This window comes from Notamacropus eugenii, chromosome 3, assembly GCF_028372415.1.
Source record: "Notamacropus eugenii isolate mMacEug1 chromosome 3, mMacEug1.pri_v2, whole genome shotgun sequence".
NCBI lineage: Eukaryota > Metazoa > Chordata > Mammalia > Diprotodontia > Macropodidae > Notamacropus > Notamacropus eugenii.
In genome coordinates, this window is record NC_092874.1 from 93,524,056 (window position 1) to 93,542,600 (window position 18,545).

The following is an 18,545-nucleotide window of genomic DNA, read 5'->3' on the forward strand; positions in this document are numbered from 1 at the left end:
TTTTAGCCTTTCCTTTATTAAGTATACTTGTCCCATCTTTTCTCCCCTTTCCCCCCTAAAATATTAGGACAGTGCTGTTCCTCATGCTTCTAGTGTTTATGTAGATATTAATAATGTAAGATAGTTTGTACGAATTAAGCTGCATTCTTTCAATAAGGACTTTGTTGCCCCCAAGCCGTGTGATTACCTGTCCTTAAACAGTTTAAATTCGGTTCTATCAGGAGAGAAATATTTAAATATTTATAATGTCATATTGGTGTTAAAGATTGGTTGGGAAAAGGCTTCATATTGAACAACATGCTTTAGTGTAGTCTTAAAGGAAACTTGGATAGCAAAATGTTAGAGGATGTAGAAGAGTGCACTTTTTTACATGAAGAAAAGCCAGTATATCCACTTTGGTAATGGTGGTGGAGTCATGTAGGAAGAGCAGTAGGAAAGGTAGATTGAAGGTACTAGAGAATATATGAAAAGGATGATTAAACTTAAAAGTTGGAAAGGTAGATTGGGGCCAGGATGGTAAAGGGCTTTAAATGCAAAGCAGAAGAATTTATATTTGACCCTAAATTTAATTGAAATTAAATTAAATTTAACTTAACCACAGTTAATGGTCATGATATAGATGATAATAGTTTTTGCATAGTACTCTAAGGTTTTCCAAACACTTGAAATAGAAGTCATGATATACCCAACAATCCTAGGTGGCTCATAGATACTGTTATAATCCATATTTTACAAATGAAGAAAGCTGAAGGAGAAAGAGGTTAAGTGGGAAGGGAAGAAACATTTTTAAAGCTCTCTTTCCATGTGCCAGGCACTATACCGAGCACTTTGCAAATATTATCTCATTTGGTCTTTATAACATTCTTATGAGGTGTATACTGTTATTCCCTTTTTATAATTTGAGGTAGCTGAGGCCCATAAAAGTTCAGTGATTTGCCCAAGATTCCACATTGTGTCTGAAGCTGGTTTTGAACTAATTTCCTCCTGAGTCCAGCCCTCTATTCTTCAGGTCACCTAGTTGCCTTATGATGTAGAAAAGATTAATAAGGAAGAGTGAATTCAGCGAGGGGAAACAAAGAGGAGAACTGAAAGAGAACAGTTTCATAAAATCCAGAGGGAAGGCCATATATTTCGGAAATAAGAATAGTCCATGTCAAAGTCTATGGAAAAGTCAAGGAATAGGAGTATTGAGAAAAGTCCATCAGATGTGGCAATTAAGAAACAATTTGTAACTTTGGAAAGAACAGTTGAAGTTGAGTGATTAGGTTAGCCACATTGCAGAAGACTGAGAAGTGTAAAAGGCATAGTGAGTATAGATAGCTTTTTCTAGGAGTTGGCCTGAGAAAGAAGGAGAAAGAGTGATAGCTTGAGGGTATGGGAGTCCTCCTGGGGTGTTCTCTATCCTCAACCCCACTGAATTATTAATAGGTTATTTGGAAGAAATAGATGGATTGGGAAAGGTTAAAGATAAGTTAAAGATGGAGATGGATAACATTCTGGAGATAAGATGATATATAAGTAAGGGTTGACCCTGAACATAAAGACTCCCCCATCTTTTCATCAGAGACTTCACTTCCAGTAAATGAGGGAAAAATGGTTCTTATTGAAGGATTGTAAGATGCGTAGAAGAGAAAAATGTTCGCATACATTCAGGGTGATGCTCTAGTTCTCTTTTTTACAATTTTGTTGAAATTTCCCATTAAACATATATTATTATAGAATTTCATTTGTTTTTATTTTTTTTAATTAACATGGGACAAGTAAGCATTAACGGTGTAGAGACTGGTTGGACCTGTTATGATGCCCTCTGCTCAGCATGGTAGATACATTCTTCCTGAAAGGAATCGGAATTGTTCTCTGGATGTTTTAACATTATCTTAGAGGTTACATTTTAATGCATCAAATGAACCTTCCATTGGAGTTTTACTGTTGAGACAGAAAAAATACTAGTGAATACTTTGTGCTTGATACTTTTAAAGTGTTTGACAAGCTTTGAAAGACCTTTTTGATTCTGTGAAAATAATAGTGCTGTGTATATTTTTCCAGTATATATGTTATGGATGCCTTTATTAAAATGTTGATGTTTTAAATTAGAAGTTAATTTACTTAAGTAAACTATTTTTGGATGGCATAGTGCAAAGGAGAGTGGGGTAGGATAGACAGTGGAGGAAAATACCAATAGAGGATGGGAATAGGGAGAATGATGGAGGCAGGGAAGGGAGAGGCACCACTATTTTAGATTTAGAGAATATTTGGGGATTTGTATTGTTGGGTTGTCTCCATTACAGATGAAGGAACCGAATGTTGGAGAGATTAATTAGCTTACTGAAAGTCACTTAAGTAGGAAAGAGGGGGAATTACATTTGAGCCAATGATGCAGATTTTTGTCAACGATGTTTATACTTCACCATACTGCTTCTTAGCGAAAACACTCAATGCTTGGAAGTATTACTTTCAGGAATAAGTAACTTTCCCAGTGGAACCCAACTCATGGAAACAGGTGCTAGACAGCTACTTAAAGTCTTTCAGCAACACAAGACTACAATTTCAGAAGTTTTCTTGTGAACTGAATTATTTTTCAGCAGATGATCTGTGTGGCGCTTGTCTAATATCTATAAAAACTATTACACACACATAGGGTTCTCATGGGGTTCTTGAAAACACAGTTTTATCTAGTCTATATCATTCACTGAAAATACTGAGATAAAACCACTACTCTTCTTTTGTCCCTGCTCTCTTTCCTCTCCACACTGTCCCCTCTAACTCTTGTCTCATTTTTTATTAGTGAACAACTGTGCGCTTTTTGTTACTGTGGTGAGAGAAGCTCATTAGGACAAGGAGAATTAAAACAGTTCAGTCCAGCACCAGAATTTATCAAGCCCTGGAAAAAGCAACCTCTGCACAAGAAGGATGTCAGTGACAACAGCGATGGAACCAGTGAAAAAATACAAAACTTGGTGCCACGTAAACAAAGAGGACAGAGAAAGTAAGTTACTTTTTGGGCAAATTTTGTTGATGACATTTTTCCACCACTTGTTTTTGTGCATCTGTGTTTGTCTCTGTGTGCACATAAATAAAAACACAAATGTGTTGCATGTTAATATGTATTTCCTCTTGTTTGACCATTTTAGCCTTTTTGAGAATAGGTTTTTTGTTTGTTTTACATCTCTTTTAGTGCTTGTTTACATTATGAGCACAAACATAGCCAAACACCATATGATTATAACCTAAGTGAAATGTAAAGGGTATTAAATTAACTGAGTGGGTAGAGACCCAGTCAAAGTGAAATTGTAAGTGGTAAGGATGTAAGAAATTATTGTAAGCCTCTTCTCACCCCACATTACCCCCTCTGATTTTGTATTATACTTGTAACTAGGATTAGATGATTATTACACAGTAGCCAGAGAACTGCAACCTTTTTGTTGATTCTACAATGTTGTGTTCCTTTTTCCTTTATATATTTGCTATAGATGTCCTTATTAAAATGTTAATGGAAGTTTTAAAGTAGAAGTTCATTTGCTTATGAGAAACTTTTAAAAAAAATTTCAGAATGCAGGTGTTTATGTTCACTGAAATATATGAATTTAATTTTATTCTGTTTGTTTTTTTTTCACAACAAAATCATGGTTCACAATAAAATCATCCTATTTTTGCTATGTAGATTCCATTGAATTAACCTGAGTGATTAAAGTTTCTGTAGCCTATGGAACAGCTCAAAATTAATATTTAGCTTAGAACAACTAACCACTTCTTTGTGGATGATGATCTGAACACCACTAAGTGTCATCCTGAGTTGTTTTGTCATTATCCAACTGGTTCCTAGCTGTGAGAACCATGAAGAAGTGAAGAACTAAATGAAACAATAACAAAGACTTTTTGAATGATTTTAGGAGTATCCAATAAGGATGTAGGGAATCTTTATAGAAAGAACACAAAAGATGATAGGTTGTGTGGGCATAATTGTGCAAGCCCCCCCAACCACCTCTCCCTCAACCCCTCTGTATAGTTGCTGCCTTTGATTAGGTTGTAATCTCTCTAAATTCCAGTCTTTATTCTGAAATAAATAAAGTGATAGTACTAGATGTTTCCTGTATCTTTGAATACTCTTGAATACTTGAATACTCTTGAATACTCAGTGTATTAGCTTGAAGTCTGTAGAGATCGTTAAATTGTCATTGTATTATTGTGAAAGCTGTAGTGATTAAAAAAAGATTTTATTACATTTTTATTTGCAATACTGTCTATAAAAATTGGTCTAGTCAATCTGGTCATCTAGTCAACCTGTAAAAATAAGTTACATCCATTCCTTTTTTGTGAATCCTATAGAAATAAAGTTTTATTTCCTCATTCCCTAGCCTTATTTTTATTATTTTTGCTTTTTGACAAAGTAGCATTTTACTATTGATAGTAGCATTTATATATCTGCCTTTTAAGACATATATTTATAGGTGTAAGAAATTATTCAGTCTATCCCGGATGGGGTAGTTTATTTATAAATACTAATTCATCTACTGAGTAAGGATAACTCTGCTTCATTCTAGAGTTGTTTAGTTCCCAGGTTAAAAGCCACTGGTATGTATCAGAAAGGTTCTTGGGGTGGGATACAGAGGCACTACTAAGCCTCATTTTAATTAATCAGCAAATACTAAGCATCTTCTGGGTGTCAGACTCTGTGCTTGGTGCTTTTCATAGCAGATACTTTTCAGCTAAGAACTCAATAAATTTCCCTTATTGAAGTAAATAAGTCACAGAAGTAAAATCATAAAGGATGTATTCCTGAAAGGAGACTTCAGAGATCATTTCCTCCATCCTTCATTAACAGATGAAGTTCAGAGTAGGAAAACTGGTCAGGTTGGGATCAGGTTATAACCTTGCTCAAGGTCACTCACTAACTGATAGGTTTCAGATTTTTTTGCCTAGGTCCTTAAATTGTAAATCCAGAATTCTTTCTGCTTTTACAAGAATAGTTACTGATCTAATTTTTGTTTTTTTTAAACATTTATTTTTACTTTTCAATATTCAGTTTTAAGTTTTTGAGTTTCAAATTTTCTCCCCCACCTTCCCTAAGACGACATGCAATCTGATATAGTCTATACATGTGCAGTCACATTAAACATATTTCCTCATTAGTCATGTTATAAAGAAGAATTAGAACCAAAGGGAAAAACCTACAAGAAAGAACCAAAAAACAAAAACAGAAAAAATAGTAAGCTTTGATCTGCATTCAGACTCCATAGTTCTTTCTGTGGATATGGACAGCATTTTCCATCGTGAGTCTTTTGGAATTGTCTGAGATCAGTGCATTGCTGAGAAGAGCTAAGTCTATCAAAGTTGCTATTGTAGTATTGATTCATCATTTTTCCTGTTTGTTTCTCATCCATGAAGTAGTACCTGACATTTTTAGGGTGAGTCTATACAAAAAATTTAGTTTGAAAATAAGAAAGTTGGCAAGTGTTTCCCTGACGAAAAGATGAGAAAAGGAGTGTGAAACATTCCATATGTTATCACTCTTTGTTAATAATATGTTTCACTGAACTTATCACTTTCCCTCCCCCCTCCCCCTTTTTTAAGAGTAAGGATTCTTTATTATGAGGAAAGAGAAATAGTGAGAAAATAAAAATTGGAATGCAAAGATTGAAATGCATCAAGAATTAGTTACTTTATGATTTTTGTGGGCCTTTGTAGCAATAAATGGTTGGCTTGCAGAAAATTAATTTACTTTTATTGAAAGTGTCATAATGATGTTTTTTCTTTAGTCAGATCCAGTATTTTTAAAATGATCTTTAATATGATTACACATAAAGATATTTTTTTAGCATTTTTTTTCTCTTTAAAAAAAAATTAGATCTGGGTGGGGAAGACCTATAGGGTTGCTGGTCAAAACAGAAGGAGGCAAAGAGGATCATGAGTTGCCCAGGTTCACATAGCTAGTAAGTGTCTCATGTTACTTTTGAACTCAGGAAGAGCAGGCTTCCTGACTACAGGTCTGGTGCTCTATCCGCTGCACCACCTAAGGGTAACATAGCTTTCTATCTTTCTCCCTCCCCTCTTCTCCTTTTCCTTCCTCTCGTCCCATTCTCCCTTCCCCCTTCCCTCCTTTCTTTCCCCTTTTCCTTTCCTTTTCTAGATATTGTATGGCCAGGCCACCTTGCTTTACATTTTTTTCCCCATTAATTCCCTTGATATTCTTGAACTTTTGTTTTTCTAGGTGATTTTTATTTTTTTCTAGCTCAGTAAAATTATTTGATAGTTTGGTATAGTACTGAATAAGTAATTTAATTTAGTACAGTTGTAATTTTTTCATATTTGCTTTGCCTACCCAAGAATAATTGATATTTTTCCCAGATCTAGCATTAATATCATAATTACCTTCTTAACTTTTGATTTCTAATAAAGCAGTGAAATGATTGGGAAAGGAGAACATGCTGTTTGAAAAAATTGTTACTTTTCATAGGCAGAAGCTTAACACATTTAATAAGATGTAATAAGGTACAAAATAAGATTTTTACAAATTGGAATTTTTAATGTTTCTGACTCGGATATTTGAACCTGGTTGGCTTGTTTTTATGAAAAAGTATTTGACTTGATGTTAATGTGATTTAATGACTTGCTATGATAGTGAATTTCTTCTCCATGTTGAGGGTAGAGGATTTGTTATCACACTAAAGGGGATGCTATGTTGTTTCCAGCAGCCAAGATATAATATTAAATGCTATTATTTTCATTGTATTTTAAAAATATTTTCACCAAGTATGTGAATTTTTTTGGTTGCGATATCCTAACCTTTATTCTATACTTTGTTTAGCATTGCCATTTTTTTCTAAATGTCTAATTTTCTGAAAATGACTATTACCATTACGATCTGTTAAACTTTTAGGAGGAACTTCTAAGAAAGTTATAGTTGACTCCTTTTAGAATCTTTAGTTTTATTGTTGTTGGATTTTTCTGTCTTGCAGATCAGTAATAATTCTATTAAATAAATTTGCACTTTTTATTTTAGTCATTGTCATCACTCAAAATTTTTTTTCTGATTGTGATGTTTTGTGAGCATGCCTGACTACATGATGTATTCACTACTAATAAGAAATAATGTAAGTTTTAAACTAGAAGGAAAAGATTTGAGTCTCCAAGGTTTTTGGAAATCATATTTATTATAGGTTTGTATAAAAATTATTCTTATGTCTTAGTTTTGTGGTACCATGTTAAGCAACAAATCTATATATTTGGGGAGTTATAGGGGGAGTTATATGGGGAAGCCAGTTATGTGGTACAGGGTGTAGAAGACTGGGCCTGAAGTCAGCAAGACAGTTACTGCCTCAGAAGATGTGTGTTTGTTGGCAAATCTCTTTTACTTTTTAATCCCTCAGTTTCCTTAGCTGTAAGTAGCAGCTCATAGTACCTTCCTCAGAGCGCTGCTGTGAGGACCAAATGAGATATTTGTGAAGGTATTAGAATAGCGACCACTCTTATTAGGCACTATGTAAGTAGATGCTAGCTATTGTTATTACCATCATTTTCACTTTATATTGCCCTTTACTTTCATAGAGAGCGATCTCCTCGACAGAGTATAACATCATATGTAAGTGTAAGCACCCAAACTGCTTCAGATGATCAGACTGGTAAATTGTGGGACGAACTCAGTTTGGTTGGCCTTCCAGATGACATAGATTTCCAAGCCTTATTTGAGTCTACGGGTAAGAATGTTTAGATTTGCTCTACTATACATGTCAAATTTCAGTGCAGAAATAATCTCATAGTATCATAAAAAGTATAAGTGAATGAATTCCAAGTGACATCAAGAAACTATGATTTGGCCATGTACAAAATAATTCATCTTTAACCATGCTCAATTCAGTAAGCCATGTATTCGGTTAATTTAATTACTTTCTCATTGTTAAGATCTAAAAGTCTTATTTTATAGTTTATTTGACATTAATAATGGTTCTTAATAGCATGTGGCACATTGTTCTCCCCGATTGTAGCAGTATAGCTTTAATATTACTTCTAAGTTAGCTCTACTAATATTCCTAAGTAACTTAGTACATTTTTTCAGTATGGCTTATGGGTAAGAATTGTCATTCTTCCTGTCCTTTTTAGTCTCACACTTGGAAAATTTACCAATTCAGTGAAGTTGAAAGTTGCTTAACTGAAATATTTTAAGTTCTGGTCTGTTTAGTTCTTACATTGTATACTTCAAATGTATCGATGAATTTTAGCATGGTTTATTAAAAGATCAGGATCTGATAAAGACAGTAACTTGGGGAAAACTTTAAAATTATGTTTTATCATTTTGTTAGGGGGTTTTGTAGAAGTTAATCAAATAGGTAGAAAGCATACTTGCACACATAGTGGCATGTGAAACTTGAATTTAATTTTGAGGAAATGTGAGATTGCTCTAAGTTAACATTGCAGTTTGTTTTTATTCAAATAACTATGTGTGAATTTTCACACCGTAAGGCATGAATTATTTAGAGCTCAGTTTGTAACCTTGGCTATCAGCTAAAATCTAGCTAAAAGTTTTACATGGCAGTTAAACTCTCTGTGAAAGCAAAAGTATATGTAACAAATTTATCCAGTATAACATGTACCTTAAGTTTTTCTCTCATACCTCTGCAGCCTTTTGACTCTTACTTCAGATAGAATTGTAACAAACTCTACTATTTTTATTGTTCCCATTCTGTAGTGGATTAGAAGCATAAAATTGCATATTGGTTAGGTCAGGTGATTCTAGAGAGCAATATTGGTAAGTAAGAGGTAACAGCAACAGAATATAAATTACTCCAATAACTGATAACACAGTGTAGTGATTTGGGGCTTTTTAATGTAAAAGTAGACAGCACTGTATGCCTTTCTTCCAGGGGCCATTGCTATATTGTATCATGATGCAGTAATCTGCCTTCATATTGATGACCCATTTGCAAGAAGTTGGTTTAGGCTTTTTGGCTTTTACTGAGTACATGGGGGTATATGTGTGTGTTTTTATGTTTAAAGTATGAAATACCCTTTAATTAGTTGATTTTTACTCAACCAGAATGCTTATTTGTTGTTTGAGTGCTTGAAACCAAATTGATGTGATATCAGTAGAGTATGAAGTCTTTACTTTTTTATTTGCTAAATTTTGAAGAGAAATACTTATAAAATTATAGAATTTTATTTCTTTATAATATTTCAGGTCAGTTTTGGGCTCATCACCGTTGTGCAGAATGGTCTCTGGGAGTATGCCAGGCTGAAGAACAGGCATTAATGAACGTGGACAAAGCTGTTGTCTCAGGGAGCACAGAAGTAAGTTGATAAAGCAATTACTTATTATCAAAAATATTTTTGTTGTTATATTTAATTGTGACCATGCAATATATTATTCTCATTGTATTGATAAATTTTCTATTCTGCGTGTAATTTTTTTCATAATTACATTAGGTATAATAAAATTTGTATGATGATCTTTAAAAAAAGGCGTACTAATTACAAATTGTGAGCAGTGAATTGTTTATTCATCCTATTCCATTTAATCTATTAAGGTGTACAGTAAATTAAAGTTGGAAGCAAATATGAATTAAATTCCTTTTATGTGAAAGCTCATCATATGCTGATACATATGGTTATTTTTCCAATGAAAATGAAACAGTGGGCAGTTAAGATAAGGAAGATAAAATTTGGCCCTGGTTAGTACTTCTTAAAAAATGGATTCCTGTGTTTCTTTCAGCAAGTTGACAGTTCGATTTTTTCCTTCTGGTATCATGCCAAGATAATATCATTTTATACAATCTACGTTTGTGTAAAAGCTTTTACTGTAATTTTCAAGTACTTTCAAAATCAATACAAGAGTAGATGAAATAATTGTTTCAGATTTATGAAGCCAACAGCTTCTTTGCATTGAACATGTTTTTGCTCCTAACTGGCTATTTTTTGCAAATGAAAAAAAGATTATCAAGGGAAAATTTAAAATGCACATGTTATGTCTGTTGCTAAAATGAATAAAGGTAAAAATTTCGTATGTGTTCATGAGAATATGTAAGCTTTAGAGTGAGCTATTCAAGTAGTTAATAACAAAACATTTGTTTTACTTGAAATTTAGAAATAGTTATGATTTATTTTGCATTTGTTAACTTTGACTTACAATGAAAAAAAAATACTTTGAATTTGCAGTGTTGGCATATGTTAAGTGTAGAACAGAATAAAAGCCAATAATCAAAATATTCAGTCTTCTCTTGTATTGCAATTGAATGAATGAAGGGATTATGATATTTATAGGTGAGATAATCTGGAACAAACTAGAGTATCAAGAGTACTTTTAAAGCTAGTCATCCTCTTGTTTCAGAAAAGGAACCAGGACATTAGTGTGAGATAAAAGTTATTTAGGAGAGGAAGTCAAGGAAGTGGTAGAGAATCCAGAAAATGTAGCAGAAACATAATGATAAAAATTTCCTTGCCCATACTCAATCTCAATTCTGGTTATTTGGCTTCTTCCTACCTTAAGGATACTATTGACTGAGACCTACAGTTTTAGGTAGAAATCTTTCTCTTTTTAGACTCTGACCTGATTCAGGGAGCCAGAGACCTATGCTTCCTTTTGATATTTATTGAAGTGTGGTCATCTCTTAATTCTGTATATCCAGCCTTAGTCTCTTTTGAGCTCCTGTCCTTCATCATTAGTTGTATATATATTGCTCATTTCAAACAGGATGTCTTGTAGGCATCTTAAATTCAGCGTATCCAAAACAAGTGTCATTATCTTCTCTTGACACCCAAAGTTGATCTGAACTTTTCTGGTTTTCTTGAAAACATCATTGTTTTTCCTGGTTTGCAGCCTCAGGTTCATCTTTGGTTCCTCATTATTCCTGAACCCTATTCTCTATCCCTCTTCAGGAATCAAATAATTTACCAGGTGTCCACTCTTGAATCATTCTCCTTTCTAACAGTGTGTTTAACATAGTTCAGCTCCTCACTGAACTGCAAATTCCTTTAAGCGGGTCTTTCTAGATCAAGTCTCTCCATTGTCCATTCCATTTTCCACACAGCTGCCATTGTGATTTTTTTTTTTTAAGAGATTTGACTTTGTTGATTCTCTACTAATATACTCATGACTGCATTACTTTTAGAATTTAAAAAATAATCTGTTGGGCAGTTAAAGATCTTTACATTCTGACTGTGATGGTCTTCTCAACTTTGATATATATTGTTTCCTTTCACAAAAGCCAAAATGACTTCTTTTTTTTTTTTCTCCTCACACAAGACAGTTAATCTTCTATCTATTCCTTTATTGTCACTGTCCTTGGAATGTACTCTACCTTTTAAAATTCCTTGTTCTTTCAAGGCTCAGGTTTATTGCTTTCCTTTGCATGAAGAGGACTTTTCTTACTCTCTAATTCAGAAATTACCTTGTATTTACTCTCTTCTTATATGTGTGCATGATCATATCCTCTGATAGAAAATAAACTTCTGAAGGGCAGTATATCCAGCAAATAGGTGTCTGTTAGGTACATAGTAGATGTTTAGGGGCAGCTAGGTGGTGCAGTGGGTAGAGCACCAGTGCAGAAGTCAGCAGAACCTGAGTTCAAATCTCACCTGAGACACTTGACACTCACTTGCTGTGTGAACTTGGGCAAGTCAGTTAACCCCAGTTGCCTCATCCTGAGTCATTTCCAGTCATCATGATGAATATCTGGTCACTGGATTCAGATGGCTCTGTTGGAGAAGTGAGGCTGATGGCCTGCACAGCCCTCCCTCACTCAAAAACAAAATCAAGTTCAAGTCATGTCATTATTTCTCTGATGGCATGGTCTTCTTCGGCAACGAAGGACGAACGCATACATAGTAGATTTTTTTTATGGACTGATTTTTGACTGTGTGTGTGTGTGTGTGTGTGTGTGTGTGCTTAGTATGTTATTTTTTAAAAATTCAATTTTGTTTTATTTTTAGCTCCCAGTTCTCTGCCTACTGTTTTCCCTTTCCAAAGAAAAAAACTAGATCCATTATAGCTTTGTATAGTCAAAATTAGTTAGCATTAACATTGAACAGAAAATTTTGTAATGGTGTTGAGAGAACATAATTTGACTTTAAATATATCTATTGGCAGGACTCTGTTTTTTTTCCTACAATATTATTACCTAGCAGCAGAATCATTAGTAATTCTGTAACTGTACCTCTCTCCTCCCCATTGCCTGCAAAAAGAGGGAAAATTAAGGGATATGGAAGTATGTGGGGTGATATGATGCAGTTAAGGCTGTCTTAGTTATTGGTGCTTACATTGTGTTTAAAGTTGCAAAGTGTCTCATATATACAAGGCTCAGTGAAAAGCTAAGTAGAAGGCTGTTGTAGTTTATGAAAGATGTTTTTATTTGGGAGGGTTAGTCTAATTTCATTACTATTAGGTAAGTTTCTGTAAAGTTGCTACTTATTTGTGATCTTTGGGTTATTATGGCAGAGTTTATTCCTATACTTTGTTGTCTAGCCAAACTTTTTCTGTTTCTTACACGTGACTTTGAGTAATAGGTCTCTACCTTGATATTGGTCATCTCCCATGTAAGATAGATTTTATATATATAATTTCCTTCTCACTTTACTTTATAATATACCTCATTACCTTCCATATGAAGTCTTTCTTGATATCTTTATTTTGAAGTACCTTATATTGGACTCTTTTTTTCTATGCAATTACATAAATCTGTGTTCTTCCCTCTGCTAGACTATAAGATCCTTGAGAGAAGTTACTACCTGGCATGTAGTAGATTCTTAATTTATTAAGCTTACTGATTATTATTTTAATATTAACTTGAACTCTATCACTATATAAATCAGGCTTTCCTTCTCTTTAAGGAATAATATAGATACAGAATAAATGTGTTCTTGAATTTGGAATTAATACATTGGAATTAATGCAACAGCTGCCTTTGTGTACTGATTTTTCCTTTTTTTGGAGACATTTTCATCATGGGGGATAAGAAGGTTGCATGGGCTTTCATGGGCTCTTGAATAGATGATTTAATAATTGTTTAAATTCATTGTTGTGCCCTCAACTGGCAGAGAAATAAAATACAGTTGTTATTTTTAATAATTGCTTCATTTTTGGCTATTCACTGGCTTAACTACTATTCTGTAGTGAGAGATTATGTTCTCAAACTTTTCTCAAGTGTTGGGAAGAGCGACACTTGCCATTTGAGCCAGGTGTAAAAGTAGAGTAATGATGCTTTAGTGAAGGAGTAGATAACATCTTTTTCCTTGTTACCCTTATAAGTTGGTCAAAAAGTCTTGAAACTAAAAGAGAGTTAGAAGGGACAAGATTACCTGTTTTTACTCACCAAGCTTTAGCTATAGCATGATGACTAGTCATCTTATAGGAGAAATAACAGTAGACTCCTCAGCAATCTATAGGAGACAAAAAAGTATTAGAAGGGATAGGGTTTTGAAATACCTGATCTCAGATATTCTGTATTAAAAGGAACAAAATATAGGTATATAGAAACAAGTAAGGCAAACCAGCAGCTTCTAATATGCAGAGTTAAGATGATCCTCATAAGCATTTCTGATACTTGATAAAAAAAGATCCAGGAATGGAGTCAGGACTTCTGAAGAGGTATTGTTCTTAAAATTTGTGATTTGGTGAGAGTAAAGTAGGGTCATATTTTGACATATACCCTTTACTTTGGGCAAGCAGTTTTCCAAGTGTTGGAAGAGAGAATATAAGTGGGATCTTATTTATTAAGATCCTTTAGGGGAAATTAGTTCAGGAGGAATGTTTAATTCTTTTTTTTTTTTTTAAATAATTGAACAACTGTTTACTAAGCACTCACTAAGTTCCAATCACTGTGCTAAGGAAGATAACCCTTGACCTCATGATGATTATATCAAAAAAAATATTTTTAGCAGCCCTTGATTTTTTCTCCAGTTATGTTTCAAGACAATTTTTGCATTCAATTTTTATAAGTTTTTTGTTCCTAATTTTTCTCCCTCTCCTGTTCCTAAAATTGTAAGCAATTTGATATAGGTTATATATTTATAATTCTGTAAGATATTTACATATTAGTCACAGTTGTGAAAGAAGAGACAGATCAAAAGGGAAAAAAACACAAGAAAACATAAAGTGAAAAAGTATGGTTCAATTTTTATTGAGTCCATAAGGATAGCATTTTTCATTGTGAATCCTTTGTACTTGTCTTAGATCATTGTGTTGCTGAGAAGAGTTAAGACATTCCAAGCTGATCTTCACACAGTATTGCTGATAACCAGATATGATGTTTTCTTGCTTTCGCTCATTTCACTCTGAATCAGTTCACATGAATCTTTCCAGGTTTTTCAGAAATCCGCCTGCTCATTATTTCTTATTACACAATAGGATTCTGTTGCCTTCAAATACCACATCTTTTTCAGGCATTCCCTCAATATCCAATATTTTGCCACCGTGGAAAGGGCTGCTGTAAATATTCTTGCACATGTCAGTCTTTTCTGTTCAATGATCTCTTTGGGATTGTTGTTTTGTTCATTCTTCATTGTGGAAGGCCATGACATCAGAGAAATGATGACATGATTTGCACTTGACTTTGTTTTGAGTGAGTGAGGGCTGTGTAAAGCCACCAGCCTCACTTTTTCTTCCTGAGAGGATATTCATCAGGATGACTGGAGATGGCCCAGGATGCAATGGGAGACATTGGCCTTTTCAGGCTGGCCTTTACAGGTACTTACTTAGAGGGAGGTAATGCCCATTGAGTGAATATGCCTCTTTAAGAAGTAGTCAAGGAATGGCCCCTTTAATGAGCAAAAGAAGTGATAACTAAATCAAGCTGGGAGAGAAAGAGCAACAGTTACCATTGATAGTCACTCTAAGCCAGGAGGGTCCAGAAAAGAGCCACTGAGTGGAGCTTGGGCAGGGACCTATTGTTGTCCATTCTTGGGGCTTCAGAGTGCTCTAGGTTTAAGATCTTGGGAAAGAAAAGAAAGAAAGAAGGAAGGAAGGAAATCTAGCTAGTAAGCCCCAAGTTAACTTGGCATCCTCTGGCCATCTAAATTTACCTTCCTTTTTAGAGGGAGGGAGGAGGAGGGGGAAACAGAAGGAAGAGGATGAGCTGAGTTACCCAGGTAGCTGCGTGCCAGTTCAGGCAGCTCAGTCTACTCACAGGTTGTGTTTGTCCTTCATTTTCAAAGAAGACCATGACATCAGAGAAATGATGATATGACTTGTACTTGACTTTGTTTTGAGTGATGAAGGGCTGTGCAGGTCACCAGCCTCACCTCCTTCTGAGTCATCTGGATCCAGTGACCAGATCACCAAGAGGTCTAACAAAGAAATGGAGACCCAATGCAAAGGACAGTCAGCAGGGGCTGGGGGCTAGTGGTATTACTGGTTCAAAAGATATGCACAGTTTGGTTGCCATTTGGGTGTAGTTCGCAGTTACTCTTCAGAATGGTTAGATTAGTTCACAACTCCACTAACAGTTCATTAGTGTCCCAATTTTCCTATGTCTTCCCTAGAATTTATCATTTTCATTTTTTGTCATATTAGGCAACCTGATAGGTGTAAGGTGGTACCTTAGAGTTGATTTAATTTGCATTTCTCTAGTCAAAGTGATTTAGAGCACGTATTCATATTCATATGACTATAGATAGGTTTGATTTCTTCATCTGAAAACTGCCTGTTCATTTTGACCTTTGACCATTTATCAATTAGGGAGCAGCTTGTATTCTTATAAATTAGACTCAGTTCTCTATATATTTGAGAAATGAAAACTAACAGAGAGACACTTACTATAAAGATTGTTTCCCAGATTTCTGCTTTCTTTTTATTTTTTCTTTTATTTTTTTTGTTTTATTTATTTATTTTTTTAATTTTCTACAATCACTACCATAAAACTTAGATTTTTTACCCCCCACACACCTGCCCCTCCCATCCCCCTCCCTCCCCAAGATGGCATACAATTCTATATAGGATCTACATATACTTTCCTATTGAATACATTTTCACTATAGTCATGCTGTGTAGATGAACTAAAATAAATGGAAGAAGTCATATAACAAATCAAAACATAATACACACATACACAAACAAACATACATGATCTGCTACATTCCGCGAATGAATTCCATAGTGTTTTCTCTGAGTGTGGAAGGCATTTTGCCTTAGAAAACCATTGGGAATTTTTTTTTTTTTTTTTAAGGTTCTTGCGTTATTGCGAAGTTCCAAGTCTACCAGAAAAAACTCTTACACACTGTGGTCGTTGCTGTGCACAAAGTTCTCCTAGTTCTGCTCCTTTTGCTCAGCATCAGATCATATAAGTCCTTCCAGGCCTCTCTGAAGTCTTCTTGTTCATCGTTTCTTATGGCGCAGTAGTACTCCATTACATTCATATACCATAATTTATTCAGCCATTCCCCAATTGATGGGCATCCCCTTGATTTCCAGTTTTTGGCAGCTACAGAGTGCTGCTATAAATATTTTTGTACATGTGGGACCCTTTCCCATTTCTATCATCTCTTTGGGATTCAGTCCTAGTAGCAATATTGCTGGGTCAAAGGGTATGCATATTTTTGTAGCCCTTTGGGCATAGTTCCAAATTGCTCTCCAGAATGGTTGGATGAGCTCACAGCTCCACCAACAATGAATTAGTGTTCCAACTCTCCCACATCCTCTCCAACATTTATCATTTTCTCTGCTTTCTTTTTAATCTTGGCGGCATTGGTTTTGTTTGTGGAAAAGGCTTTTAATTTGATATGATTTAATATTTAACATGTTTAAAATTTAATATGTTAAAAATTTAATATTTTCTTTTTTGTAATGCTCTCTATCTCTTGTTTGGTCATGAATGCTTCCATTTTCCATACATCTGACAGATAGACTATTCTTGTTATTCTAATTTGCTTATGGTGTTATCCTTTATGTATAAATTGTGTACCCATTTTGACCTTACTTTGGGATATGGTGTGAGATGTTGGTTGCTACACAGTTTGTGCCTTACTGTTTCCAGGTTTTCCTAGAAGATTTTGTCAAATAGTGAAATCTTATCCCAAAGACCAGAGGTCTTGGGGAGTTTATCAAACACTAGGTTACTATGGTCATTGACTTCTGTGTCTTGTGTACCTAGTCTCTTCCACTGATCCACCACTCTGTTTTTTAGCCAGTACTGGATAATTTTGGTGATTATTGCTTTACAATATAGTTTGAGATCTGGTACTGGTAAACCATCTTCCTTTGTTTTTTTTTCATTAGTTCCCTTGTTATTCTCAACCTTTTGTTCTTTGAGGTGAATTTTTTGTAATTTTCTAGCTCTATTAAATAATTTTTGGGGGTTTGTTTGATGTGGCACTGAATAAGCAAATTAATTTATGCAGAATTGTAATTTTTTTTTTTTTTTTATGTTGGCTGGGCCTACCCATGATCAATTGCATTTTTCCCAGTTGTTTAGATCTGACTTTATTTTTGTGAGAAGTGTTTTGTAATTGTACTCATATAGTTCTTTGGCTTGTCTTGGCAGGTAGACTCCCAGATATTTTATACTATTTACAATTATTTTAAGTGGCATTTCTCAATCTCTTGCTACTGGGTTTTGTTGGTAATATATGGAAATGCTGGTAATTTGTGGGTTTATTTTATTTCCTGCAACTTTGACAAATTTGTTAATTTTTTAAGTACTTTTTTAGTTGATTCTCTAAGAATACCCATTATATCATCTGCTCAGACTGATAGTTTCAATTCCTTGTTTATTCTAATTTCTTCCATTTCTTTTTCTTCTCTTATTGCTATAGCTAACATTTCTATTACTATTTTGAATAATAATGGTGATGGAATGGTTCTTTCTTAAGAATGAAATTGTCAAAATGAAAAGAAGAGTGATTCTGATCAGATGAAAAGGAAGTATAGAAGAGGAAGGAATATGAAAGTAGGTGCTTGGAAAATTTAGGACAATTAAAATTTTTTTCAAGATTCATGTAGGACTGAGGACAAATGGAAAAAAATAGCATACCTTTATAAGTATTGAGTTGGTAGTAGTAGTGTAAATGGAAAAAATGCTAAAGAAACTGAATGGTGTAATGCCTGTAATGAAGCTTAGCCCATGTGAAGAGACAAGAAAATGGATCTTTTTTTCTGTTGATTTAGCTTATTATGGGCATCCAACCCCACATGTGCTTTCAAGACTTGATTGAAATGCTGGTATGTTTTTATGAAAATGTGTGTGGGTGTGGGTGTGGTTATCTTTTGGATTTTGTTTTTTCTTTTTTCTTTAGTTTGCTCACTGGGTTCGGTTTGGTGGGAGTATTTTCAGAAGTGAAGATTTTATGTCTTTATAACATAATCATAACAGCTCACTTTATTGGCATACTTTGTAGCAAAGAAAATACAAATTCAGGCAACACCTATCAATTGGAAAATGACAAAAAAGATAGAGGATGAATATAATGGGCTGTTATTCCTCTCTAAGAAGGGATAGCAAAAGACTTTCATAAATTGATGCAGAGTAAAGTTTTCAGAACAATAGCAGTACCCATAATGAGGAGAATGTTAATCTTTATCTTTCATCAGCCCTGTCCTTGAGAGATTGAACAAGAAATAGGAATGG

General features: G+C 34.3%; 1 protein-coding gene across 9 annotated transcripts in view; it reads left to right on the forward strand.

The window, feature by feature from the left end:
- Nucleotides 1–18,545, forward strand: part of KMT2C (lysine methyltransferase 2C) — a 285,522-nt gene that overhangs the window by 100,354 nt on the left and 166,623 nt on the right. For all 9 annotated transcript variants that reach the window (XM_072652159.1, XM_072652155.1, XM_072652152.1 and 6 more), the window contains exons 4-6: nt 2,786–2,986; nt 7,546–7,694; nt 9,173–9,282. In XM_072652159.1, the coding sequence (XP_072508260.1) occupies nt 2,786–2,986; nt 7,546–7,694; nt 9,173–9,282 (460 nt within the window). The remainder of the gene's footprint in view (nt 1–2,785; nt 2,987–7,545; nt 7,695–9,172; nt 9,283–18,545) is intronic.